This window comes from Phlebotomus papatasi, chromosome 1, assembly GCF_024763615.1.
Source record: "Phlebotomus papatasi isolate M1 chromosome 1, Ppap_2.1, whole genome shotgun sequence".
Classification (NCBI taxonomy): Eukaryota; Metazoa; Arthropoda; class Insecta; order Diptera; family Psychodidae; genus Phlebotomus; species Phlebotomus papatasi.
In genome coordinates this window covers 28,148,506-28,174,838 of record NC_077222.1, presented here as the reverse complement: position 1 = coordinate 28,174,838, position 26,333 = coordinate 28,148,506, and the positions used below count along the sequence as shown (strand labels likewise).

The 26,333-nt window shown below is 31.2% G+C and overlaps 1 protein-coding gene across 29 annotated transcripts in view; it reads right to left on the bottom strand.

Moving 5' to 3' along the window:
• LOC129799549 (calcium-activated potassium channel slowpoke) overlaps positions 1-26,333 on the bottom strand; it is a 153,273-nt gene that overhangs the window by 38,959 nt on the left and 87,981 nt on the right. For 8 of the 29 annotated variants that reach the window (XM_055843546.1, XM_055843545.1, XM_055843557.1 and 5 more), the window contains exons 9-13: positions 24,065-24,217; positions 20,925-21,080; positions 12,111-12,223; positions 10,752-10,910; positions 6,948-7,024 (exon numbers count right to left, since the gene is read on the bottom strand). In XM_055843546.1, the coding sequence (XP_055699521.1) occupies positions 6,948-7,024; positions 10,752-10,910; positions 12,111-12,223; positions 20,925-21,080; positions 24,065-24,217 (658 nt within the window). Of the gene's footprint in view, positions 1-4,489; positions 4,565-6,517; positions 6,554-6,947; positions 7,025-10,751; positions 10,911-12,110; positions 12,224-17,894; positions 18,008-20,924; positions 21,081-24,064; positions 24,218-26,333 lie in introns of all 29 variants that reach the window. The other 21 variants (XM_055843532.1, XM_055843537.1, XM_055843540.1 and 18 more) reach the window with 7 other exon arrangements.

Here is a 26,333-nt window from a genome sequence, read left to right as displayed (position 1 = left end):
TTGTTGATAACTCCGTGATAATTTAGTGTAAATCTCTTACGAAAAGCAAAAGATATTCGAAAGCATGAACGTTCGATGGGAGAGCCCTTTCCCCTATGCACAGATTTTTATATGTACTTTATCAACATAAGTGTGACAAATCAGCGAGAGTAAAATCTACTTTTAGTCATTTCTTCCACCAATTATAATCAGTTTTGTCAAAACACAAGTAAGAATCAGCTGAGGAAGATTTTTTTTGTACAAAACTAAATATTTTTTACAACTTAGGTAGATCAAAATGTCTGGAATAATCCTAAGGCACAGCATTAATGTACTAGTGTGAAGCATTAGAAACAAGATTAAAGTCATTTTATTGCTTCGAACTGCACAGAGAGAGAGGTGTGACCATTTCTCATACGATTTCTGAGAAATGGTCTTAAACTGTTACGTCCGTCCGTCCGGCCGTTATCACGCCTAGAATCCGAATGGTTAGAGATAGCGACTACGGACTTTCGGGGGACTCCCCATAAGTTTACCCGAGTACCATCAATAAGATCTTCACTTTCCCAAACCCTATCCCTTTCCCTCCAAAACCATGTTTTCTGGATTGATTTTAGATGATTCAGGAAAAGTTTTCGAACTTTCTTTGAAGTCCGTATATGCACTAACAATCAAGACACAGCGCAAGACTGGATCGGAAAGGTTATGACTGCAGATTGTCTTGAAAAAAGTAAACCCACAACCGCCGTATAATATTCATAATTATTGGATGGTTTGAAAATTGATTTCACAGAAAAACAGCCGTATCTGATAAGTGGAAAATTCTCATTCGCAATAAAAATTCCCCTGTTTAGTTATTGTTAGTCGTGCAAACAAAATTGCACGATATCGGACTTATTATGGTCGGGCGTTGTTCACCTGACCTGGCGACTACGAAGTAACTTCGTCCTGTTTTTAAATCCGGATGTATCGATAAACTGAAAATTGAGGACTTTAATTTTTGTTTTAACCAGTATACGGATTAGTATGGTACGTCCTTCAGTTGCCGGTCATGGCCTTGCAAGTAGTCCTATATGCTGTATGTTTCTGGGCTTCAATAAGCTTGCGAATTGTGAAGCTCTGGCCTATACATAATTTTCACATAGGTTATAGGTTTTCGAAGTTAATCGAAATTCCGAGTGGCGGTTTATCGCAGCGCAGCGCAGCGTGGGATTTCTATAGAAATCTATCAGTATGATCAGTATACAGATTACCTGTGACGATTCTAAACTTTTTTGGATTACTCGCACGAAGTTTACTTTTCCATTTTTTTCTTGATAAATTTTATTATATGAGATATTAAAAAAAAAGAAAAGCTTTTACATAATACCGTGTGCGCGAATGACGGTAGGTTTCACACCGAACTATCTGCTGTACTGCTGTACTTCTGCTGTAATGAGGGAGCTTGGCGGAAGCGTGGTGAGGAAGGCCGAGCTTAGTCGCTCGGCTAAGTTGTCGGTTTTCAAAGCTGTGTTCATTCCTATTATCACCTATGGTCATGAGATTTGGGAAATGTCCGAAAGTATGAGATCGCGAGTACAAGTTGCCGAGATGAGGTACCTCTGAGCGGTAAAGGGAATCACTCGTCGAGATCGAGTAAGGAACGTACCCGTTCGTGAGGAACCAAGAGTCGAGAAGTTGCTTCTTCGGGTTGAGAGATCATAACTTCGATGGTATGGACATTGGACATGTTCACCGCATGGATAGAAGAAGATTCCCCAGAAAAGCTATGCAAGCCATTGTGAGGAGACCTCGAACTCAGGGCAGACCTAGGACAAAGTAGCTGAATCAAATTCAGAATCTTGCCTTGGAACGCCTTGGGATCGAACCCGATCATCTTCCTGAATTGGCGGAGGATGGACAAGCGTGGGTTGCTAATTTGGATGTCATGGGCCCGCGCCCCTAAAAGGGAGAAGCGGTTAAAAAATGATAATGATGAGAACCTACTATCGTTTTGCTCCAGACTAGGTTGGTTATCAACGATAAGACAGCGATGACCGCAGAATTACAGATCTTACGCTAAACCTTTTTTGGTGGAAAATCGTTGTAAAGGAAACTCCGTAAATTTTTTCATATGTTTCTGAGTAAATGTAACTGTGCAATATGTATTAAAAACTGGGTACTTTCTCCTACTGCAGACCTGTGCTTATTAAAAGTCGTGTAGTATCGGAAATTTTGTGTTAATAGTTCTAATGGATATTGCAGATTGACGTACTGGTAACACTAATCCCGCTTATTCACGGTGCCATGATGAATATTTTTGCTCCAAAAAGACATAATAGAAAGAAAAACTCTCATAAAAATAAATTGTCTTCTTGATATCTTTGTCGGAAGACGGATAGCTGTTCACTAAACACCCTTTTACTTGAATCTTGCGGAAATATGAAGAAATTTAAAGAAAATATCATTTCAAATGACAAGCTTCCTAAATTGCATCCAATTCAACTCGAGAAAGAGATAGAGACACAAATAACTCACTTAACAAACGTCTGGCGGCGCTGCGGTTGCAAAAAATCTCTGAAATGCGACAAAATATTTTCTTCTGTATTTTATCCTTATTAACAGGTCGTGTCCCTTCTTGTAATACGTACTTTTGCATTCCTTATTAACCAAAATAGTGTTGTACAAAAGGGTTTTTCTCAAACCTATCCTGAATTTTGAGACAGCTCAAAAGAATGAGTCTTCCAGCTCAAAATTTCACCCCAATGTTTTTGTCGTAATATCGACAATTATTCACAATTAACCCAAATAACTGAATTCAAATAAATTATTAAAAGGATTTTCTTGTGAAAATGACTTAACTCTAAGGAATTAAACAATTTTCACATTAAAAAACTACTCATTTTCTTTACGTGAATTTTCGCGGGATTTCAAATAATCCCAACTGGTACCACCAAATTCACTTCGGCTTTTATTTTAGCTCAGGCCAGTCCTACTGGCTGAATCGATTAAAACCGATTTTTCTATTTTTTTGTTTCATTTATTCCAGACTTATTGATCCACCTAAAAATCTCTCCTCTATGTGGAGGTGAAAAATTTGCAAATTTCAAGAAAAACTACAACATTCATAAGAAAAACTTCTGGTTCCGTACGATTAAAGTAAACCTCATTAATCTTGTTACCAATAATTTAAATTGATATGAATGTATTTACAGCAAGGGGAATTTTATCAAATTTCGGACAGTTTGCAATATCGGACACTTCTTTATTTCTCAAAATTCCTTAAAATTTAGTACTTTTTTTCGATTTATAGAGGTTGTATAATACCAAAGAAATAGAGGAGAGTCTTCCTTGAGAAATTTGGTGTCTGATATAGCACGAAATTTGGAGCTTACTTATGCAACATGTCCGAAATTTGGCACAGTTCCCCACATGCAAAGTACCTAAAAAATTTACGTGGTATTTTTTTGTGGAGAAAAAATATTTCATTCCACTTTCGCTGAGCCATATGTCTCCAAGTAAAATATTTATACAAATTCCCGAACAATATTGTGCCCAATTAAGCCCTGAATTAGGAATAATTGTAGAGAAAAATGTGAGTAAACAAATATTAAACATAGAAAGAAACATCAATGATGAACAGTAAGAACAGTTCAAAAAGCACAAATGACATTAAATTTTTGTTTTGTTTAAATATTAAACAAGTCCGTTGAACAATATAAATTATGAGAATGAAAGGAGAATATCAAGAGTTATGTTTTTTTTCTTTTTCAATATAGTTAAAGATAATTTATTAGGTGTAATGCCCAATGCACAATAACTTTTGTTTAGTAAATGTGTTTTTGACTTTTCAATGAGAGTGAGTGAGATCTAAATCTAGTCATCTCACTCATTTTCATGGGAGATTTTGAAAACATGTTTACAAACAAAAGTTATTGTGCGCTGGTCATAATAACCAGCGCACAATAACTTTTGTTTATAAATATGTTTTCAAAATTTCCCATAAGAATGACCGAGATGACTAGATCTAGATCTCACTCACTCTCTTTTAAATGACAAAAGCATGTTTACTAAACAAATGTTATTGTACGCTGGGCATAATTTGCTCAAATTGCTCAAAACCCGAATTTGTAAAACATAAATAAATTTTGGCATATCGTACATTTGCATAAGAAGTGCAACTTCCACAGCAAATGTAAGGTATGTTTTAAATATTTTAATAATAAAAATTCAAGTTAAAAATAAAGAGTGAGATGGTATGAGTTATAAAAAGAAAAAGTACAACATAAAATAGCAACAGTGAACAAATAAAAAAATCTGAATAGCATTTTTAATTATGATAAATTTCTGGCATTAATCAAAAATTCCTTTACGGATAGTACTTATTGTTTTAGCTAGTAAAAACGTTCAAAAAAATTAGCATATTTCTTATTCTTGGCACTTAAAATTGAATATTTTTGCCAATTTTTTTTTAAATATATTTTTTTTTACTGAAAGTGTGATTAATTTTTTTGTCTTGCATAATTCGTACCGTCGATGAAAGTGTGACAGGCTGAATTAATGCCTTGTTTGACCATTCCTGTTTGCATCATTATCATGCCGACATCTGTGAAAGGCCCAAATTGTTGTCATTTAATATCAAATGAAGAATTCACCACAATCATAAATTAAAAAGGAGTTGTTGTTTATTTTTAAGAAAAAAGAGAAAGAGATTTCTAGAGGCAAAAATTTCAAAGGATATTTTATAGAACATTTCTTTTGTATATTAAAGTATTTTATCTTCTGTAAAATATCTCTTTCTCTCCCTTTTCTTAATAATTGCTAAACAGATTGGCATTAATTGGTTAATTATCTTTTTAATATGTGATGAAATTTTTACTTTGTTGTCCCATCATATTTTCTCATCACGCTTTTCTTTTTTTTATTTTGATGATGTGTTAGCGACAAAAAAACACCCAAAAAGTCACGAAGTCTTACACTCAATTGCGGATAGAGGGATCATTTCTGCAGAGCCTTTATTATCTTTTTTTTTCCTTCTAAATTACTCATCCGTAATAGGAATCAATTTAATATGCTAATAAGAATATTTTTTTAAATTAATAAACGTCCAAAGAAGAAACTTCGTAAGATGCTGTCAAACAAATTGGTTCTGAAATACAAAATCTACACAAGAGGTACGGATAGAAAATTGAATCACTTATTTTTATTCCTTGTACCATAATCTAAATTTAAATAAACTTTTAAAAAAATAATAATATTGTGTAAAAAATGTGTAGTGTGTTTAAGTTTTCCAAATTATAACTATAATGTTGGACTTATTCTGTTTATTTCAATTTGGCAAAATTTTCTAAGAAAACCCGATAAAATCGATATTAAAAGTTTTTTTTAAGTATTGATCAATTGAATTTTAAGAGAAATACCAAAGAACATGCTGATTGTAATAAAAAATTGAAAAATAAACTGATAACGTATTTTTTTTAAGTAATCAATCTTTGATAAAATAGAAACACAAAACTGTGCCTTACAAATTCATGAATTATGTGAATGATATTGAAAGCTTATCAAGAAAAATAAATAAAAATACAAAAAAATATATTTTTCTAAAATGTTATTTCAAATTCAAAAATAAATCAGTACCTCTTAAAGTACAAATTAAACTATTAATTTTGAAATAAAACTCATTTTATAAAATAACAAAAATTAAAGAGAAAAAAACGCGATATTTGCAATGCATAGCCATGATATAAAATATGGTTTTTGATTTTCATGGTAGTCATTTTAAAAATGAATTTTCAAAATTAAATAAAATTCATTTTTTATATATAAAAATACCACATAACAATCACTGAGAAATAAATCGGCTCAAATTTCGCAATCAGGCGATAGACAGAATATGTAAAAAATTATTCAAAAAAAAAATTTATAAAAAAAACCAAAAATATATCTTTGTTTTTTTATACAATGAAAGAAATTTGCACTTTTGTACAAAAACAAAAATGATTTGAACAAATGAAGAAAAAAATACTAAAAATAAATTTTAAAGGGATATTTGAAACATTATTTTTTATAAAATAATTTCTACGAGTCTCTTCAAAGTCTGAAAAATATTTATAGAGAAAAAAAACTGTAGTAATTATAAACTTTATAAGGCTAAGAGAGACAAAGGGGTGAAAAGAGGGGTAAAAAATGGGTATATAAAAGGTGATGCAAACTCTTTGAGTGTGAAACCAGTGAAAAGAAAAACAAATTAAACAGATTAAGAGGGGTAAATAAAAACTTAAAACACACACCACAAAATAAAGAATTTCAAAATAAAATAAAATTATAAGTAAATCCATCAGTGTATAATTTTTTTTTATCACAAAAAAAAAATATTGAAGATAATTCAAAGTCACAAAAGACTCAAGGATTTTTTGATTTAAATAAAAATTAAAAAAAAAATAAACTTTTTGTGTTTTTTTTTAGTTGATCAACAAAATAATAAAAATCACAGTTAAAACTTTGGATTGAAATTCTAGGATTTTGCTTGATCTATTGTATTTTTCTTTAAATTTTTTACCTAGGTCACCAAATTTGGTCCTTGGCTGAGCCGTCACTATTTGTGATATTTTGGGGAAGAGAGTTTTTGATAATTTGTAGTAGAGAAGGTGACCCCAGAAAATATAAGTGATTAGATTTATCATTAATATAGTCACTTAATAAATTACAAAAAATATAGTATGAAATATATTTCTAAAAGGAAAAGTTAGAAGCATTAATTTTTTTGGTTTTTTTTTTGGTCATGAAATAAATTCAATTACTTAATGTTAGTATTAAAAATTACTCCTTTTTCTTCACAAATAAATCAGTCATTAGGTCATCTTACTTTTTTTCTTTTTTTCTAATATCTATTTTTTTTTAATACTCAATTCTACTCCTTATGTGGCGGAAGTGTCAGTTAATCATAGGAAATAAATATTAAAAAAGAAAAACAAACTTTATATACTCACAGTTTTTGCATTTGCATTTCTTGATGAGTGTTTCATCCTTAATATCATCGTGACACGCTTTGCAATAGAACCAAGCCCTAAAGAGATAATCAATAAATCTTTTATTAGTACCAATAAAAGCGTGGGTGAGTCAATCTCACAAGTTAGGTCACTAAGAATAACCCTAGAAAATGCTTTTCTTCCCACTCAATATCTTTCCCCATTACTCAATTGGCACTTACTCTATTACTCAATCCCTACACACCCATTTTCAATTGACTTCAGCATTGTAATAAAAGTGATTACATGTGAACATAAATGAGAGATTTTACCACTATCATAAACATTTATGCAATTACAATTTTTCCTATATGAGAATTCATAAATAAAAGGGATGGCAAAGGGTACCATTTTTCGCGAAATACCCGAACTTGCGACTTATATGCTAAATCAAAAATATTTCATGCCACTTATCGTTTACTGCTGCACAACCGGTTTAAACAGGTTCAAAAATAACTCAAAACATCGCCCAAAATAGCTTAGCAATAATAGGGAAGTAATAGGGAAACTGTATTAAATTTCGGCCAGCTTGCAATTTCGGCCACTTGACCTTTCCAACGTCTTAGCTTATGAGGCCTATTTTGACCAAAATCCAATATTAGGACACTGAGAAAAAAACCGCGGTGCGATTAACTTTTTTTTACTCATAACTTTAACACCTTTTAGGTGTAAAAATATATCAACATTTTTTATGTTAATTTTACACGTTTTTAAGGGTAGAACTGACATGAAAAGGGTAACTTTAACCCCTAATACGCCTAAAAAGCATAATATTTACACCGATTTCGGATCAATACTGCAGGGTAAAATTAACATTTCCGGAATACTATTTTAACTTTTTCGGATTTCTCTCACTCAGTGGAGATCCGATGTAAAATTACCTGTTTTAAAAAATACCAAATCATCAATGAATAAATTTTTTTTTTTTCTAACCGTAACAAGTATTTTTTTCTAACCGTCTTCCCTTGAAGCTGTCGATAGCCGGACGCGCCGGACGGATCAGACGGACAGCCGAAACACAAACAAGATAATTTCTCAGAAATTCTCTGAAACGTAAAGAATAGTTGAGAAAAGCGGTCCTCGGTGGATGAAAGGTTGAAATATGGTAGGGTGAAAAAATGGCAAAATCTTTTTGGTCAGTAAAAAATTCAAATTGGTCAGTAAAAAATTCAAATTGGTCAGTAAAAAAATAAAATATTGGTCAGTAAAAAATAAAATATTGGTCAGTAAAAAAATCAAATTCGGCCAGTAAAAAATTAAATATGGTCAGGAAAAAACTTTTAAAAAATCAGTAAAAAATTAAATTTGGTCGGTAAAGTCAAATTTGGTCAGTAATTTTTTTTTAATCAGTAAAATGTGAAATTTATTCAGTGGAAAATTAAATATGATCAGTGAATAATAATTTAGTCAATAAAAAACTAAAAGGAAATCAATAAAAGTTAAAACTTTACATATCCGGATAAAAAGTATTGCACATTTCGTATTTTAGTACATTTCGCATTTTACCATTTCGTATTTCATATTTCGTCTTTCCTAAATTTTGTACAAAAATTAAACAGGTGCTACTGATATCTTCCCAAAACACAGAAAATTTCCCTTTGCCTCAACAGGCGGTACAAATTACTTCCCAAAGCACAGAAAATTTTTTCTTGCCTCAACAGGCGATACAGATAACTTCCCGAAGCACAGAAAATTTGATTTTTTACTGACCAGGTTCTTCATTTTTTAATGACCATTTTTTATATTTTACCGATCAAATTTCATTTTTTACTGGTCAATTTTGATTTTTCACTGACCAGATTTGATTTTTTACTGACCAAATTTGACTTTTTACTGTCCAAATTTAATTTTTTTATCGATTTTTTTTAAACTTCTGTACTAACAAAATTTAATATTTTACTGGCCATATTTTATTTTTAACTGACCACATTTGATTTATGTCTCCGGCACACCTTTTAGATCAGGAAAATTTCATGAAGTCGAAATTCGAAGCCCTTTCTTTCTCATATTCTTTGCATATGTCTATCTCATTCTCTTGCACTCTTCTTCTTCTTTTAAACATCATACCAAATTCAATTTCGATCAATCGAATTTGGTATGCGAAAAAATGAGATAGTCATATACAAAACATGTGAGAAAGAAAGGGATGCGAATTTCGTCCTCATGAAATTCTCCTGGTCTAAAAGGTGTGCCAGAGCCATTACTGACCAAATTTAATTTTTACTGACCAAATTTTAATTTTTTGCTGACCAAAAAGTTCCAGCCTGAAAAAATCAGGGAATTGTAAATACTGCTCTCACTGTGAATTTCAAGCTGTGAAAATTATCTGCATTTATGTGGAAATTTCATTATTTAAAGTTCATTGTTAAATTAACACACGACTTATTATTACAAACTTAAAATATAATTGTCATAAAAATACACTATTAACCTGAGGCAACGTGACAAAGAGATGGGAAGAAATATAGGTTACTAAGAATTTTTATTGAAATATTCATAAATTTAATTAGCTAGTGTGAGACGGTTTCAGGAAATAACCGTTTCATTTTTTTACGATTTTTTCTAAATTAGTACTTGAACAAATCCCATGTCCACTAAAATAATTAACTTCGTAGTGCTATTATTGATGAAACCTTGCAGGATTTATTATCTTCTTCAATTTCTGACCATTGCAATTACCTATTTAAGTAACATAAGTGTAATAGTATTTTTTAAACTTTCCTGATATTAATAAAGATTATGTAATGGTCATAGCAAAAATTCTATTTTGTGAACTATACTTAATACAATTAACTGTTTTCTATTACCTTAGATTAAGAAAATGGAATTTTAGCTTTGGGAAATAAGAGAAAATTTGAAGCATTCAAAGTCTGCTGCATTCAAAAACAGGCCTGTTTTTTTTAATCTGCATGACCCACGTAATCCCTTAAGAAGATGTCAAAGCTAAAAACATCAAATTGTCTTTCGATATATTAAAAAAAATTAAATCAAGTCCTCAAGTATACATAGAAACTATATTTAAACTTAATTTCTGAAATTTTCATATTTTTTTTGGGATTTCTCGAAAACGCTTAGTGCGATTTTTTTTCATTTTTGGATATGTTTTAGAGGTTACCCAGGCGGACATTTCGTCCGTAGACAAAAATACTGTGGAATTATTCCTAATAACGATTTTTCAAGGACAAACGTTAAAAAAAGACTCTAGAGAACGCATTTTCAGACGAATAGGGTCGTGTTTGGGTCCGTTGGAAAGGTCTTGGAATTTCCGACAAAACTAGTCCGGTTCCAATCGGTTTTGAATCGGTAATGAACCGATTCATAACTAAAAAATAATTTAATTACGAAATTTAATTAAATTACTTCTGAGGTGTATTTTGTGGAATATTTTGAGTGATTTATAAATCTGTTCAAATCGGTTGTGAACCGGTAATGAACCAGTTATTTACCGATAAGTAATTTTTGTTAGAATATAATTTTTATTACTCTTTAAACAATTTTGTGGAATCTATTGAGTGATTTATGAGAGTCGATTTAAATCGGTTGTACACCGGTAAACGGTAAATATTTTAATACGGTAAGTACTTTTGAGGTATAGCATTAAAAGAAAATTTAAACGAATTTTAATATAAACTATGTTTAAAAACTGGAATTAAATGCTATTTTTTTTATTCTTCATGAACCCTAATCCCCTAAAGTAATGCCCTAAAGACAAATGCAATCTGAAAATTTAATATTTTATATAAAATGCAATAAAAAATATCCTACCTCTTCACTTCATCGGCACTTTGAGCAATGAAAAATCCCTGGGTATTCGCTTGAATTTTCGCCCCTCTGGGATTTATTGATATTTTACTATCAGCTCCATCTTCGCTCCCCTTAATTTCTATCGCCAACAGTAACAACTTCAATTTTGTGAAGCACAATCTACATGAAGAAACACAATTGTTTATCAATATGAGATTTTTTTTAAAAATTAAAATCTCTGAATATTTGTTGTATTTCATAATTCAAATTGAAAATTAAAGAATAATCACTACAATTTTGTAGATCTTATACTTTAATATTTCAAATTAAAACATGAAATTTAAATATAAATAAAAAGAATATTTCTCAATTGTAATTCAACAGAAGTTTTTTGTTTCAAATTCTAAAAATAAGATAATTTTATAGACATTTAAAGCATTTGTGTTTAATTATAATATCATCACCCTAGTTTGTTGTATGTTTTTTTTTTAGCAAAAACTGATTCATTTTCTGAATCTTTTAAGTTAACTTATAGAAATATAGTGACAATAAACAATAAATATAATAAATTTGAAAACAGAAATTTCAATAGCTTTGATTTTGTTAAAATAAATAAGAAAATAAATTGGCTGTCTTTAGAAACAGGCAAAAGATAATATTTTTATGCAGAAATCTCTTCTGATGCTTCATTCTTCATGCACAATAGCAAAATATAATATTTTTTTTTTATAAAAAGAAGTTGAATAAGAAAGAGGTAGAGAGAGACTGAAAAAAGCAAGAGCGTGTTTGAAGAAATAAGGTGAGATTATAAGGATAAGTCGGCACAATAGTGGCAAAAATTACATTAATCTCTTTCAAGGGTCATCACAAAATGTACAAAATATGTCAAACAAACTCTTCACACACAAATTCAAATTATGAGTTGTTAGTGATATCAATAAATCTAAGTTTAAAAAATTACATAAGTCACTATCACCACTAGCGCAACTATACAAATCCTGAGAATAAATATAAATTAGACTAACATTCTCACTAAAGAAACTCAATGGATATTTTATCCAAAAGAAAAATCTATATTGCAAAATTCCCATGATTCCTCCAAAAAAAAATTAAAATACAAATGAAAATAGATCAGTATCTAATGCAAAGAAAAAACTGGTGTTAGTTTTAGCATCACTCGGTGACTCTAGAAGTCAAAAAATGGTGAGGGACTGCATCCCATAAATTAAAAGTAAGTTGTTATAAAATTGAAGAATAAAAATCACGCGTAATATTTCTCACTGGGAGAAATTAAAAAAAATGTAAATAATATCAAAAAAGAATTAATAAAAAATTAAAATGATTAAGAGGAACGGTTTGATTTGCTTAATGGAATCTTACTCGCTCGCTTGTGGGAAAGTCATGCCGGTAAATGAAGGTGATAGGGTTTCAGTGTACATCTCACAGCCTGTACCCTGAAGGTAGTCATTTTGCCAAGCCTGTGTGTCTGGTGACTGCAAAAAAGAGAAACAGACAAAAGCCATTTTTCTTTATGTGAAGGATCAAACGCTTTTAACAATCAGGGTTTTTTTTTGTTCTTTGTTTTCTGTCAAACATCATCGTCATTATCAGTTGCATCTGCTGGCGACACAGCCTAGGGCACCTCCTGTTTGCTGTTACGACGGAATAAAAAAACCCTCTACAGAAAATTCGGTGTAAATACTAAATAATTGCAGGAAAAAAATATGTGCAATCACACGCATACATAAAATTCAACGAAGTGAAGAACCATCTAAGACCAAGGTATTCAAAATCAGGGGGTATTTAATTCAAAATTTCAATTAAAAAATATACTGATAGAGTTCTTGCTCGCTCTTGGATTTATTAAAAACCATTCGAAAATAAAAAACTAGCTAAGAATTGCACAATTTTCGAATTCACTGATGATGAGATAGTCCAGGCGAATATTTCGTCCAAACATTATCTATGACTGGAAAATTCGCCATTTTGAATTATTGAAGGTCAAGGTCAAAGGTCAATTACTTTTGAGGACTCATTTTTCAACCGATTTGGTTAAAGGAGAATGGTCAAATCCGGTCCCGGAATCGCCACGAACGTGACCTATGTCAATGGATAGACATTGGTATAGGTAACAACTTTTGTTCTGGGACCAATGTTCTAAATTATGGAGGAAAAATTCTAGAGCATGAAAACTATTTCTTAGAAGAAATAATAGTCAAAATTACATATGGGCACCGGTTCATCTTTATCCAGAGATGAGAGTAGGCGCATTTTGCAGATATTGGTGTAAGATTAAAAAAAATTCTCGGAATCCAGGACGATAAACGCTGGGAGTTCTTGTAAAAATCCTCTATCTTCTCGATAAATTACTATTTTGACAACAAATTACGCAAGAACTGCTAAAGCGATCTTGTTGAAATGCGGTATAGGGTCAGTGTATTACTTAAACTTTTTATCCATGCATACCACCCCTCCCCCCACCCTTCATCCTGATAGCCCCCATACAAAATGAGAGCATTTTACTTAAAAACTCCTTTCTGAGAAGAGGCATTTTCATTAATACTCACGAAAAACTTTTTGATCGAGCTTGATTGAATGAAAAAAATGAATAAGTAATAACGTTAACAATTATTTTTCAATTTTTTTTATATTTCATTTTTCGCCTCATTAAGATCTGTTGGTACGTGAAAGATAGAAACATATCCTCATATAATCTAATTGGCATTAGTGGTGATTTTTTTGATATTTTAATCAAGGTTTTGGAGTTGCTTCTCGATTCATCGTCTACAGAAGTTGTGGAAGTTGTACTAATATGAAATTCAGTGGATTAATAACAATTTGTGCGAAGGAATTCTTTCTATATTGGGACTATTAGACAAGTGGGTGTTGTGGTGGTATGCAAGTTAAAGAGTCTTCCCTAAGCTTTGTTCCCATGTCGAATTTCAGCTTTTTACCTCCTCTCAGAAAGGAATTATAAGGTAAAATACACTCATTTTATATGGGGACTACCAGAAGGGATGATGGAAGAAGGGTTCGGTATGTATGGTTAAAAAGTGTTCTTTAAGCCTTGGTCGCATGCCGTATTTCAGCATTGTACCTCTTCTCAGAAAGAAGTTGTAAGATAAAATGGCCTCATTTTGTATGGGGGCTACAAGAATGGACGGTCGGGGGAGGGGGTGGTATGTATGAGTACAAAGTTTAAGTAATACACTGACCCTATACCGAATTTCATCAAGATCGCTTTAGTCGTTCTTGAGTAATTCGTTGTCAAAACAGCGATATTTCGGAAGGATAAACGCTTTTTTACATGGACTCCCAACGTTTATCGTCCTGGGTCCCGGCAATTTTTCAATCTTATATCAGTATCTACAAAATGCACCTACTCTCGTTTGTGGCGATTCCGGGACCAGCGCCCATACAATTTTGACCATTCTCCTTTGGATTTTTTGCAAAGGTATGGTTTTCATCGATAATGAATCGGTTGAGTACCGATTTTTGAATAATTTTTCTTCGGAAAGTATTTTTTGATCTTAAGTTTGTTCTCGAGCTATCTGTCAAACGGTAAGGTTTAAAGGTTTTGAAAGATGTGTTTTAATGGACGACGAAACCATCGTGAAAGCCGACTTCCACCAATTGCCTGGACAACAATACTATACGGCAAAGAGTCGCACAGATGTACACAGCAAATATCGATACAAAAACTACACCAAGTTACCGAAAAAATACTTGGTTAGGATGGCAATTTGCTCGTGTGGTCTTCGGAGTCAAGAATTTTTCATGATCGGGATCATGAACAAAGAGATTTACATATAAGAGTGTCTCAAGAAAAGTCTTCTGCCGCTCTATCGAAGTCATGATGTTCCACCATTGTTTTGGCCAGATCAAGCCACTACGCTAAGGATATGATTGCGTGGTTCAACAACAATAGAATCATTTATGTGCAGAAAGAGCTTAATCCTCCCAACACACCGGAACTGCGTCCTACTGAAAACGATTGGGGAATTTTGAAGGACGATCTCAGGAAAAATGCTAAACCAGCCAAAAGTTTGCCTGATTTCAAGCAAAAATGGAAAAACGTCGTCAGAGCCCGTGGAGAAGAGGCTTGTCAAGAACCTGATGAGGGGAATTAAGAAGAAGGTGCAGGAGTTTGCTAACCAGCCATTGGAATAAAGCAAAGAAATGGTTTAAAAGAATCACAATAAGATGACCTTTCCAAATCTGCATTAGTTTTTTTTTTTTAATTTACTGCGACTAAGATTTGAGAGCTATTTTTCCATGGGGAAATTCATTCGATTCCACGCTTTAGACCAGCAAGCAATCAAAAGATCTTGCGAAAAACTAATTCACGGAGAGCTCTATCTCGTGAGTTCGAGCATTCTGCAAAGCTGGGACGCTTTGCCATCTCTTTTCATTTTAGGATATGTTTTATGGTCTCTACACGCTAGAGAAATTTATGTCCATATTGAAGAGTTTTTCCTACACAACCGCAGGAAATTTGCTTCGATATGGACATAAATTCCTCTAGTCTGTAGAAGCCATTAGAGATTATTCATGCGGGCATTTCGCCCTTATACGAAAACACCGTTGAATCATTTCTTATAACGGTTTTCACGACAAAAACTTAGAAGGATCCAGAGAGAGCATTTCTCAACCGAACTGTATCATGTTTGGGATTGTTGGAAAGGTCTTGGATTTTCTCGCAAATCTGAACCGATTCTAATTGTTTATGAATCGGTTCATGACCGATAACTAATTTTTATTCAGAAGTTAATTATATTGCTCCTAGTATTTTGGGCAATGTTTTGATTTATAAATCGGTTTAAATTGTTTGAGAACTGGTAAACGGTAGGGTAAGTGTGCCAAATTTTGGCATAGTTGAATGCAAGCGTCAAAGTCTCAAGTTTGAAATGTAATATTTTAAATACAAATTGATTTTTTTTATTCTTTCTTCTGAAAGAGTATTGCATGGAACCTTGTAAAGAGTTTATCGTCTTTATTTACTTTAAAATCATTCTTAATACATTTTAAAATGAATAAAAATGTAGACATAGCTTTGGTGCCCTATTTCGGCCACCTTCATTCTCATAGTTCCTTGCCCTTCGGGAATTCTTCCAATATCTTTTTCACGTCATCTCGTTTGCCGTAGCTACATTTTTTGTTATTCTTTTGCATTGTATAATCTCTAGAGTACGTAAAATCTAAAAGTTCATGGTAATTCGAGGAACAAAAAAGGTGGCCGAAATTGCAAGCTGGCCGGAATTTGGCACACTTACCCTAAATCAAAATTTCCTCTTTTGAGTTTGACTGACATATCTGTGGCATTTTTCCATATAACTTTTTTGAGATATCTTCAGAATCCCATAAATTCGAATTCAAAAGGAAATTGAGCACTTTGCCAAAACTTTGCGGATGTGTTTTGTATCCTTTTTATAGAAGAAATGAGACGAGTTTGATTGTGATGTAAATTTCAGCTATAAAATCGGATTGATGAGCAAAATCTCTGAATCATAATGCTTTGTGCATCGAGCGTAAATAGTTGACTGAATTGCATATAAAAACAATAGCTGTGATAATGCAAAAATCACAGTTAAAAAGTAATAAAAGAAATATGAGATTAAATACCCCCTGATTAATGTGCAAAAAAAATATATCACACCATATCTCACCACTTCACACCAAACATTCTCACCAAAAAAAATATTCTCTGGATAATTCTTTTCATTCTAGGTACTTTTTGAGATAGAAAATTTCAAAACAATTCCTCTGGGAGAATTGTATAAGGACACACAATAAATCTCATGAATTAAATTTAAAAAGTCTCTTGTAGCATGGGGGAGGGGGACAGCATGGAAGAAGATTGTGGAAGGAAATGAGGAAAAAGGCACACAAAACTTGTTAGATGCACTTTTGTTATATAGAGAGGAAGAGTTATAAGTTGCCCTAATGAAATTTCAGTTTTCACTGCCTCTTTTCCTGTTCACTCTCAACACAATTGTCCTGTTTTACGTCATCGTGGAAAGAGAGAAATGGGTATCAAAATACAGAATGTATATATATAATTACACAAAAGCCGCTGAAGTAATATAAATTGTACAGTATAATAAATTCAACAGAAAAAAAACAAAAGACAGGAGAAAGAAAAATTTATATGTATAATAGGAAGGAAAATAATGTGAAAGAAATACACGCACAACATTGATCTTTTCTTTTTCTCTTTGTATGATTTTTCATTGGAAAATATTCTGGTTTATCGAAAGTTTAAGTTTATTTTCTGTTTTTTTTTTTGTAATTTAGTAATATTTTGTTGCAAATGCTGAATACAAAATGCTTCATTTTCCTCTGAGGAAGTTACATGAGAAAAAACTTTCTCTATTTCACTAGATGGAAAATTCCTCTCTTTTTTTCACTCTTTTCCCCCCTTTTGCTTAAAGTTAAAATCCCATAATTTCATATTCATTCAGTGTGAATGCAAATGCACCATGAATAATAATACAAATTGTCATGAGAACTTTTTTTTTTATTCAGTTATACCCTCTATCCTGTTCGGGTATACTGGCCTAAAAATGTTTCATGCTTAATACTTGGCAGACGAAATATCCACCAGGAAATTTCATTCAGAAGCCATATATAGTGAAAAATTATGACCCTTTTTTTGCAGTGGAAAAAAAAATAAACCAGAATATTTTTCCTCTTTAATATATTTTTTTGAGCCACATCGAGGCAGAGGGAAGCTATTGAATAATAGGATATAAATATATAACAAATATTAATCTTTTTCTAAACCTGTCTCTCTTTAGATTATTAAGAAATTCGATAAATTTAAAGCCTTTGGTAATGAGACCAAAGAAAATTCTTTTTGTACAAAATTATGACGGAAAAATTGCTATAAGCAATATTAAACGAACAATTTTTTTTTTATACATCTTACGCGTAAGCAACATCAATAATCTGTTCAGAATCAGCCTCTGTTTGCTAATGTTTATCTTTTCAAATAACAGAGAACTGTTTTTTTTCTTAGCATAATGTGGAAAATTCAACAAATTTATCCACAAAACTAAAGAGATTCTATTTCTGAGAGCTAAGACTTGTTCTTATTGGGTGATGATTTTTGGCGGCTTCTGCTTTTTTTTCGCATGTGAATGCCACTCACGTGAGAGGACTTACTCTGTTGCCTGGGCGAATGGCATACCGATGAAGGAAGGACTCAATGTTTCCGTGTACATTTCCATCCCAGTGCCACGTAAGTAATCATTTGTCCAGACTTGCATGTCCGGTGACTAAATCAACACAACAAATGGAGGCAGAGAAGACACGAAATCGTCAGAATTCGAAGGAGGTTTGTTTTTGTAATGTGTTATAAAGTTTTTTTCTAAATTCCTCTACTTGGCAATACTAATTTTATTTTTTATTTAATATTTGGTTGGGAGGCAATATTTGACTTCATGAGAAAGCTCCGCCTAAAGGTGTCTACACATTGAGCACAATTTTCGTCAAAAATTGCTTTTTTGAAGGAAATTGGATGCAGCGCTGTAGGCAGAAACGTCAAAATTCTGTCAAAAAAGCAATTTTTGACAAAAATTTCTCCCAATGTGTAGAGGCCATAAAGTAATTTTAGGCCACACCCTATTTAAATCAATTTTGTCGGGAATGCGGCATAAAGAGATCGGTTTCTTAAAAAAAAATAGACCATAAAGGAAAGTGAGGCACTTTGGAACTGGGACCACTTGCAATTAGGCTTTTTCCTCTTATTTTTTTTATATTTTATAATTGGTTTGTTGAGCTATATATCATAATAAGGTTCAGTAGTTTTATTTAAAAATAGGAGAAAAATCCAATTTCCAAGCTGCACCAATTCAAACACTGAGAAAAAACGAGGGTACAATTAACTTTTCTTCATCATAACTTTAACACTTTTTAGGTGTAAAAATATATCAACATTTTTTTATGTTAATTTTACACCTTTTTAAGGGTAAAACTAACATGAAAAATGGTAACTTTAACCCCTAATACACCTAAAAAGCATCATATTTACACCGATTTCGGATCAGTACTACAGGGTAAAATTAACATTTTCGGAATGATATTTTAACCTTTTCGGATTTCTCTCAGTGAAGGTGCCTCACTTCCCCCTATTTTAGAAAGTTCTTTGTAAAATTTCAATCAGGTTCCTTGCGGTAAAAGACAACAATATTTTATATCCCCGCCCACTTGTATAGGTTGTTCCCACACAAAGCGTATATTATATCTGTTGCCCCGGAATATTGTAATGTGGAAAATGTAAAAAATAATTCAGAGAAAGTCAAAATATTTTAGTATAGGGTAAATTAAGCTAATTCAAAACCTGCTTCAAATAGAAATTTCTCGCTACTCCAAATGGAAACATTACTGTTTTCATGATAAATACAGTACTAAATTATTATATTTATATATTTTCTATACTTCACTTTAATTATTTAGTTAATTTTGCTCCAAATAAAGTGAAAATCCATTCATTTTCACAAATTTTAATTTGGTAATTGTTCAGAAAAATTAAAAGTGTACCTTTTCACCATCGAATTATTCATTATTCATTATTCGAATTATTCGAATTATTCATTCGACCATGTTTCCCAATGAAAAACACAATGAGGTGACTGTTGTTTATTCGTTTTGTTTAACATTTATGTCACATTTCTGGCTAATTTTAGTTAAATTAATTGCTAATCTTTATTGTTAACGGTACGTGAAGTTTTCAAATGAAATAATTACCTATTTCGTGAACAAAAAGGGTTTTTTCTGAAGTGTCTGCAAATGCTTCAATAGGAAACTCCGGAAATATGATTTTTTGGAGAGATTTTCTTATTGTTTTAGATGAGAAAGGAGAAAATACCAGGAATAAGAACAAATTCTGCACTCAAGAGCAATTCAACAAGGTTTTGGTAGCCTTTCGTTGCGGTTTCACTTACATTGTTTGTCTCCAATTAGAAACTTTCCCTTGTCTCCATTTGGATTAATATGTTTCCAATAGAAGCATTTTACACTCGCGTATTTTTCTTGTATTTAATAAGTTTTCAAATTATATCTAAAGAATTTTCACTAAACAGTAACATTCCAGAAGACTCAAGGAGCAAATTTATGTAATTCTCTTCAGAAAAAATATGAACTTTATGTGTTTAATCTTCTGTCAAAGTTAAAGCGTCAAAAAGTGTTAAAGTTATGACGAAAAAAAGTTAATCGCAGCCTCTTTTTTCTCAGTGTGGGAATCATTTACAATTTGGGACATTTGAAATTTTCACACTGTTTCAGAGATTCAAAAGGAAGAAATCGGTTCCTTTTCTTTTTAATCGTCTTTTTCTTCTATTGTGCGGTCTTTGTTTTGTCTTTGCTCTTCTGAAATAGTGACAAAATCTCAAGTGTCCCAAATTGTAAATTATGGTTCTAAATTACCTTATATCCTAACAATAATTAAAGGAAATATACTAAGTTTAATTGACTACCTGTTAAACAGCGATGGCTCAGAATAAGAAATGAATAAGTCGCAAAAAGCAAACTTTACAGAAGAGTGATTTGAATCTGGGATTTTACATGCTGGGTATAGGGTTTTTCAATATATAAAACTCCTATAACTTTGAGAATAATTAACATTCTGTTATAATATTCACAGTGAAGAAAGAGTATATCAAAAATTACTCAAAAAGCGAAAAAACAAATCTTGTAAAAAAATCGAGTTGTTCGACTTATATTCTGAGCCCTCGATATGATCGTTGCTAGTTTCTTTAAAAAGACTCATTCAATTTCTCATGACGTCAAATAAAACCTTCATACGAAATACAAAAAACAAAATTAATATTGCCAAATAGAGTTTTGCTCTCTTGGTGAATTTGCAAAGAATTTTGAAAATTTATACATGTTCTGTTTGAAATATGGATTTATAGCCCAACAGGTATTAACATCCTATTTGCAGCTAGTTTCTACTAAATTCAAATTGTTGTCAAGTATTTAATCTTTTGGTAATTTTTTTTTAGTGACAGAAACAGAGATAGAGAGGGAGCTTACTTTCTGAAAAAGAAAAATTGATTAAGAAAAAAAAAGTTATTTAAAAAATTGATGATATAATTAGCCACAAAATAATATAGGTTATAAAGATTTCTACCAATAATTTTATAAAGCAATTTTTTAAAAGGGGAAAGAAAATAAAGGAAATATAATACTCACAGTTTTGAATGATCTCATGGCAAAGAGGTTGGCCATCATCGTGGAAAATCCCGGCGCCAGGCAACTCTGTGCAATGAAACCTAGTTTCAATTCTGCCAGACAAATCACATCATCTCCCTGCTTCCAATCCCACGATGGGATATTCAGCAAATACGCCTGCACAAAAACACAAATTTTATTTATTTTTCTAATTAAATAATCCATTAGCATTGAAACTAATTAGAAATCACATAAAATTTTGGCGCCAATAGTTCTTTCTCAAAATGTACTTTTTCCACTCAATTAAATATCTCAATATGCAAACTCTCCAGAAGCAACATAAGTTTATTGAAGAAAATTGTGTGAAAAGTTTTACTCCATTTGCACCAACTTAAGTGGAAAATATTTCAATGAAATAATTACAGTAAAGTTCATGACGGAAATAAATCTCAAAATCAAATCTTACAATCGCCTTTCGTCAATAGAGGCAACGATTGAAAGTAAGCAAATAAAAACATTAGATCTAAGAAATGTATATATTATGCCCAACGCACAATAACTTTTGTTTGTAAATATGTTTTCAAAATTTCCTATGAAAGCGAGCAAGATAACTAGATCTAGGTTTCACTCACTCTCATAGAAATGTCAAAAACATGTTTACAAAACAAATGTTATTGTGCGCTGGGCATTACGCTGTGATTTATTGTTTACCATAATTGAGAGCAAAAATAAGGCATTTCATCAACCAATTAAATCACATTCTGCTTTTTACCAAAAGATAATTTCGGGCACGTTGCGTCAATCTGAGCATTTTCTTATGTTCACAAGGAATATAATACAAGTAAATGCACAATTTTCCAGAACATTTAATAATTTCTTAGAGAGTATTTTCATGTTTCAAGAATAATAGAAAAAGATACTTCGCATTACAAAATACCTTTCTTACATTGTGCTTACTCAAAATTGCAGCGAAAGTTATATACACTGAGAGAAATCCGAAAAAGTCAAAATAACATTCCGGAAATGTTAATTTTACCCTGCATTATTGATCCGAAATCGGTGTAAATATTACCCTTTTTAGGTGTATTATGGGTTGAAGTCACCCTTTTTTCATGTTGATTTTACCCTCAAAAGGTGTAAAATTTACATTAAAAAATGTTGATATATTTTTTACACCCGAAAAGTGTTAAAGTTATGATGACGAAAAAAAGTTAATCGTAGCCTCTTTTTTTTTCTCAGTGTACGACACAATGAATGGCTAATTTTAACTCAAAATACTTATTAATGATGATACAAATCTGATTGAAATCCGGTTCGGTTAGAGACTAAATTGTAAGATAGGTATGATACTAATTTTCAGTTTTTAGTCATTACAAATTATTATAGTTGGCCAGAATATTAAGAATTCGTAGTATAGATAGTTAAAATTTCATTTAAACTATCTATGAACTATAGGTGTCAAAAATTTGTTGCCACACGTATGATCGGGAAACCAGGTGCAAGGAATGATAGAAAAAATTACTTTTTCGAATTTTTCTTTTTGCAAATGAGTTGCCTGTAATCCGTAGATCTTATTTCTATATTTAAAAAATAATAATTAATTTTATTTCATATAAAAAAGAAATTTTCCAAAAGTTGAATATTTGTGATTCGTCAAAAGTTTGTTGCCTCATTTGAAAAAGTAATTCAAAATGGTCATAACATGCAGCCAACTTAATGTGAACCGGTTATATTTTGAGCTTATGTAATTTGAAAGGCAAATAGTGGGTTTGTACGTTTTTAAGGCTGTCTATGATAAATACATGTGTATTAAAGTATTGATAAATAACAAGAAATAATCTATTTTTTGATAATTTATAATTTACATTACTCATTACTATAATATTTGAATATTTTATGTTTAATTTTTCGTGATTTTTCATAAAATTTAGCAATTAACGACGCAGATTCATTCCGGCAGTATCTCTGGACGATTTCATACTCTTTAACTCCTTTTAACTTGCCATTTTAACCTTAATTATGAATTATCAAAAAACAGATTATTTCTTGTTATTTATCATTATTCTTATACACATATATTTACCATAAACAACTTTAGAAATGTCCATACCCACCATTGGCATCTCAAATGACATAAACTCAAAATATAGCCGGTTAATTTTAAGTTAGTTGCATGTTTTTGATCATTTTGAGTAACTTTTCAAATGAGGCAACAAACTTTTGACGCATGAAAAATGAACAACTTTTGGAAAACAATTTTTTATATGAAATAAAATTAAATAATTTTTCCGAAATACGTAAATAAGATCTACAGATTACAGGCAACTAATTTGCGAAAAGAAAAAAATTAAAGAGGAATTTTTTCTATCGGTTTTTGCACCGGTTTCCTGATCACACATGAGGCAACAAACTAATACCATGTAAAGGAATGGGTTAAACCCTTTCTTTGACTTTTAGAAATGTCAAAAACATGTTTACAAACAAAAGTTATTGTGCGTTGGACAGTAAGGACATTGATCTATCATTTTTTTCTTAAAACCACTGCAATTTTTTGTTGTTTTGAAATTTGAGACCTTCGGCGACTGGGCTAAATCTAAAAACTTAACGCCCTAGACAGACACGTCTTAAGCCATTATTTATACGTCTTAAGCCATTATTATTTTGATTATAATTTCTAATAATTATCAAATTTGTAGGAACTTGAATTTCCAAGAATCTTCAAGTACAATAATAGGCTTACTACAGACTTTTTAACTTGAAAAATTTATCACGATCCCATTCAATATCAAATAATGCAAAATAAAGTTACTTGAACAACTTGTACCTGAGTTGAATAATGTATCAATAATAATAATAATAAAGTAATATGAGTTAAATCCCTGTGAAAAACATGTTTTGGAAGTTACTAAAAATCCACGTGTACACAGAAATCACGTATCATTGTAATCCCATTTGACTTTATGGAAGATTTCTTATAGTAAAGCCAAAAACTTTATAGCAATGATTCTTGTTTTCTGTCTTAGAATATACAATGTGAAAAACTCAGAAGGTAAACATGTACAGTCAGCAATTGGAAATTGTGTTAAGCTTATTGGCCAAAGAAATTCGGATGAAAATTCAAAAGAATAAAGTTAAGAAATAAGAAGATGGAGTAGACTCACCTTATTGTGATATTGCATCAATTGAATAATTACTCTAATGTCGTCACTGTAGTTTTTAATCGATATCACACGCATTATGTTGGCAGCATCTTCTGCATCCGGATCTTGACAGTATTTATTTGCTAACACTAAACAGGCATCAGCTTCGTGTACCTGGAGAATGTTTATTTTTGGAGAAAAGAACAAGTATTAGAAAAAATTCTTATGAAAAAAAAACTTTTAAATGTATTATGTATAATTGTATTTTCTTCGAATTTGAGAATTTTTAAAAATTGGAAAAAAATGAATTACAGATTATTAGAGAGAGAGCTTAAGAACAACAAATTATCATAGATAGAATCATATGAAATTGTGGATAAAGACATAGTACTTTATACACTTTAATTTCATAGTGATTCATTTCTCTGAAATAATCTCTGTACAATGATGACGAAAAGTAGTTTTCGAAGAAAAATAAAATGTCTTCACTCTCGTCGAAACAGTTTTTTTTTTATTTAATACAAAACACTTTTACGACACAACACCAAATCTATTTGGTTAGCATTTGAGAGCGATCTACAAGAGAAAAGCATCTATACAGAAATTTATTTAAAAAAAAAAGAATCTACTGGAAAAAATTATAAAAAGAGATTGGTAATTCATGCAAAATTTAATAAACAAGCAGACACTTACCATATTAATTACACAAAATAAGTTTTCTTTACAGACAGATATATTTTTTTATTAAATATTTGTTAATCTCTTTTATGTATATCTTTCACGTCAAAAATGTGTAATACAAAACGAAAAGGGTGAAAGTGAAAATGGAAATGAGAGAAAAAGGACAATTTTGTGGTTGTAATGTAACTCAATAGGACATTATCAAATGATTAGCACAAAGGGATATCAATTTACATTTAATTAAAGACACGTTCATGCATGCTCAAATTCATTTAGGAGATTCTTCTTTTTTTTCTATTTCTCTTTTTCTCTATCAGTGACTTTTGCACACAGGATAAAGTTTTCTCTTTGTCTCTTCGTACTTTTTTTCTTTTGCTCAAAAACAAAAATTTCCACGACATTATAGCATTACGATTTTTCTAAAAGGAATTTCATACAAAATTTGACAAACTTTTGCTTAGAACAAAAGTTGTTGTTTTTTTTTCTTTAGAAATTAAATGTATAATGAACTAAATCTAGTATTAGGGAAAGTTAAAAACACAAAAAATAAAACACCAAACATTTAATATAGATGGGGGACAAAACTTTTTACTTCCATAAATTATATTAATGAACTATATAATACACTGAGAGAAAATGGATGACGAAAAATTATCCTCTTTAATATTTCTTTAAATTTACTCAAAAAGAATAAAAATAAAGGTAAACAATTAATTTTCAACTCAAAAGTTACTATATAATAATTAAAAACACACTAAAAGAATAAAATGCGGTTGTTGTAAGCCAGTGAACATATAAGCGGTGGAGCACTTGCTCTAAAAAGCAAATGTTCTGAGTTCGAATTCCAATCGAATTTTCCTAATTTTTATTTTTTTTTAATTATAAATGTGTCTGTTGATTTTATTATCGTAATTATTTAGCCCAGTATGGAAATACCAGATTCATAAGGAGTGATCATTATGGCAGACAACCTTGTAATAAACGATTTGCAATAAACTAAAGGAAATTTTGAATTTCTAACATAGCAAAATACAATGTAATTTGTGAACTAAAACGCACCTATTCCGTAGGATTTGAAAAATACTGAAAAGAAGTATGATACTTCAATCTTGGTTTTGTAATATTGTTCATTTTTTATAGGGGATAAATGGAAGAAGGAAGGACAGTTGTTTTATTTAAAATGATTTTAGAAAACCGAACGGACTTCATAGCTAGGCTTTTCAAACTTTTCTCTGTGAACATACCCATCTTCCCACGTAAATGATGTACGTGCATAGAGGGAAGCACGCTCTCTTTGGAAAACTCAAGCTTTGAACAACTCATTTTCTAATAAGTTTTTAATGAATTTGACACATTAAAGTATTTTAAAAAGCTACTTCCAATGCCTCAAATGTTTCTACTACATCGTCTAACTTGGAGGTTTGTGTTTGGATGATTTCTCTCGACTTAACCAAATTCTTTCCTCCAATTTGTGAAGCTCGAGCTTCCAATGGCTGGATGTGGTACCCAGTGGCGAGACTGTTCCGGGTACTACTGTCCGGGATATAATTAGAAGGTACCATGCGATTATTAGAAGGTACTATCAAACTTATGTGGGATATCTTTGCAG